The 3,162-nt window shown below is 42.1% G+C and overlaps 1 protein-coding gene across 3 annotated transcripts in view; it reads right to left on the reverse strand.

Moving 5' to 3' along the window:
• The window catches only part of LOC107757147 (putative ZDHHC-type palmitoyltransferase 6), a 27,325-nt gene that overhangs the window by 2,817 nt on the left and 21,346 nt on the right, over positions 1 to 3,162 (reverse strand). For 2 of the 3 annotated variants that reach the window (XM_016574560.1, XM_016574559.1), the window contains exons 2-5: positions 1,490 to 1,625; positions 1,245 to 1,355; positions 974 to 1,106; positions 322 to 500 (exon numbers count right to left, since the gene is read on the reverse strand). In XM_016574560.1, the coding sequence (XP_016430046.1) occupies positions 322 to 500; positions 974 to 1,106; positions 1,245 to 1,355; positions 1,490 to 1,625 (559 nt within the window). The remainder of the gene's footprint in view (positions 1 to 321; positions 501 to 973; positions 1,107 to 1,244; positions 1,356 to 1,489; positions 1,626 to 3,162) is intronic. The other variant, XM_016574561.1, reaches the window with a different exon arrangement.

A 3,162-nucleotide genomic window follows, 5' to 3' on the forward strand; every position in this document is an offset into this window, starting at 1 on the left:
TGCACACACACAGTAGTGAACACACACACACAGTGCACACACACCCGGAGCAGTGGGCAGCCATTTTTTGCTGCGGCGCCCGGGGAGCAGTTGGGGGTTCGGTGCCTTGCTCAAGGGCACCTCAGTTGTGGTATTGAAGGTGGGAGAGAGCGCTGTACACTGACTCCCCCCACCTACAATCCCTGCCGGTACGAGACTCGAACCCGCAACCTTTGGGTTACGAGTCCGACTCTCTAACCATTAGGCCACGACTTCCCCCAATATATATAAATAATATATATATATATTGAGCCTTTACATTTTCATTGATTCTCAACAGACCTAAATGTATTCCCTTGATTACAGAGGTCTAGAGGTGTGAGGCCAGTGTGGTTTTTCATGTGTAAAATGTGGAGCCCGGCACTCTTCAGCAGTAGCCAGCACACCTCAATCATGCCTTTCTCTGCAGCCACGTGAAGTGCTGTCGCCCCCTGGTGGTCAACTGCCTCTGGTGCACATCTCTGGTTAAAGATTTAGAGCAAAAACAACTGAAAATCAGAAAAGCAGCAAATATCATGCAAGCACTTCATAAACAAGAATTAGATTAAATACATATCTGAAGCAATAAACTGTGATTTATGACTGTTATTGCATTGTAAAAGATTAGCTTTATAGATATGAATATGATGATGCTGCAAAAATGTTCATTTTTGGGTGAACTATTCCTTTAAGGAAAATTTAAAACTTTGGAAGAGAAGAACTAACAGATTAATGGCATTGTTTTGATTCTCTCTCTCTCTCTCTCTCTAAGAATAGTAAAAGTGTAAAGACTGGTTCTGAAAGTAAAAAATGTAATGAATTTCCACAGTGATAGGAGCAATTTATAGCAATTTTCAGGCATTCTGCATTCTCCTATCAGTATTTTGGTGTCCATTTCGTCAAGTTGTACCATGAAAGAGAACTACAAGCAATGCTGTAAAATAAAAGTGCTTACATTTGCTCTAAGGAGATAGCGGACTACGTCAGAATTGCCTGTGGAAGCTGCCAAATGCAGCGGAGTGACCTTATAGTTATCGGCATCAGTGAAACGGAACATTCCAGTCTCCCACAGGTACTGCGTGGCAATACTGAGAAAGAAGAAGAAAGAGAAAAAAAAACATAGGGGAAAATATATTTGAGCATGCAGTATACACCAAAACTAATTATAATTCTTGTTTTTGTTTTAACGTTTGACTGCCACTAGTGTAACAGGCCCAGTTACTTACACGCTTCCTCCACCGACTGCATGATGAAGAGACGTTTTCCCTTGCTCATCTACTATGTGCAAGTCTGCACCGTGCTGCATCATTTTGTGCATGATATAAATATTGCCATTTCTGTTAGAATAACAGTGCAGTACATTAAACCCTCTTCATTGGACACTGGTGTAATGATCTTTCAGGAGAAGCAAAGTTTATGATGGATGTTTTAATTAAATTCACAAACATAAGATGGATGAGGTCTCTCGTACCTGCACGCAAAGTGAAAAGGAGTTTGTCCTGCATCACAGGGAATGTTTGGATCAGCACCGCTGTTCAGCAGAAGCTCAGCCATTGGCCGGTTTCCATGAAGAGCAGCAAAGTGGAGGGCTGTGAAACCTCCCCAACCTGGGAAAATCAGAAGAGTTTAGAACCACCACTAACCTTGAAACACAAATATTATTGTGCTGGGATAGGTTTTTGCATATCCAAAATTAGCATAGATATAACATCAGCTATAAAAGTTTATAGTCAAGTCAATTTTTTTTGTATAGTGCTTTTCACAATACACATTGTTTCAAAGCAGCTTTACAGTGTTTCATGATGTTAATGCCTAATTGTCCACATTTAGCAGTCTAGAGCTGGGCAATAGTATACTTGACATTTGATGACAACATAAACAATCAAGCAGTTAAGAACAGAACTAATATTTGTTATTCCTAGTATGCAGTATTTGTAACCATTGTAAAGATGGAAGTCATATATAAAACATGCAAGTATATTAAGATATATTTAAATGTTTCAGCATGTTTTTTTCCCAAACGTTTTCTTGGGAATACTGTTTTTTTATTTTTTATTATTTGTGTTAGTCTTTTATAATACCCATTTAGTAAACAAAAAGCCAGTTCCTTAATGACATAATCATCCAGGAAGTGACATCATATTTGGTGGGAAAACAGAAAAAAAAATAGTGCAAGTATTAGCAAATGATTTGATAAATTCTGTTATGTTTTGTGGTATTATTTGGCTTGCCTAACTTTTATAAAATTTTAGCCAGTTACATTATAGAAAACAATATTGTGTTATTAAAAACATTTCAAAGATGTCAAAATGTACAGTACTTCGTGTTGACATATCATAGATATGTATACGTAGATGCCTCATTAGATGGGCCGCTATACGTAAGCCATCCGCCATATTGGAAGGGTCAACTTGACGTCATTTACCATAATAATCAATGAATATTCGAAAACACGTTTATAACTTAAAAAAAAAACAATATAACACCTTGTAAACTGAGAGCCCGACAAGCTGTTTTCTGATGCACTTATTATTAACTAACAAATGTTCCCTTTCAGTCGGTCACTCTCGACGTCACGTCGGATGACCGACGAATTGGGATCTCGCTTAGAGAGACCAATCTACTTCGAGTGTAAACTAAACGAGCCAATGCACATTGGCATGCGATCGGCGTGCAGCTGCTGCCGTCGCCGAGGGCAGCCCCCTGCCACCGCGGCCTCCAGCAAAGCTGCGCCGTGGAGCCGGTCGCAGGACAGCCGCCCCGCCCGTCCAGGCCCCTGCCAAACCTGGTGGCAAGCGAGAGAGCAAGAGGCCCGGAGACGGGCGACCAGCGGAGAATCTTTTTTTTTTTTCGCCACTGACCTCTCGGTCGGTGCTACCTAAATACTCGACAAAAGAGCAATTTCCTCGATCTCTGAATCCCCAGAGGGGACGGGGGGTTGTGTACAATCCAGTGTCGTATCACACTCGCCCTCCTCTCTCGCCAGTGAGGACGAACCAACGGACTACCCACACACCCTCTGCTCGAACGCAGGTCAGTGTTACACACACTCAGACCCCGCCTCGGACCGGCTACGAGATGCCCGGGCGGGGGTCCTTCGTTCATCCTCGCTGCCCCACTGCGGGTACGCCTGTAGTTCCGTTG

The sequence above is a fragment of the Sinocyclocheilus rhinocerous genome, unplaced genomic scaffold, assembly GCF_001515625.1.
Source record: "Sinocyclocheilus rhinocerous isolate Xijiao unplaced genomic scaffold, SAMN03320098_v1.1 scaffold503, whole genome shotgun sequence".
In the NCBI taxonomy this organism is placed as follows: Eukaryota; Metazoa; Chordata; class Actinopteri; order Cypriniformes; family Cyprinidae; genus Sinocyclocheilus; species Sinocyclocheilus rhinocerous.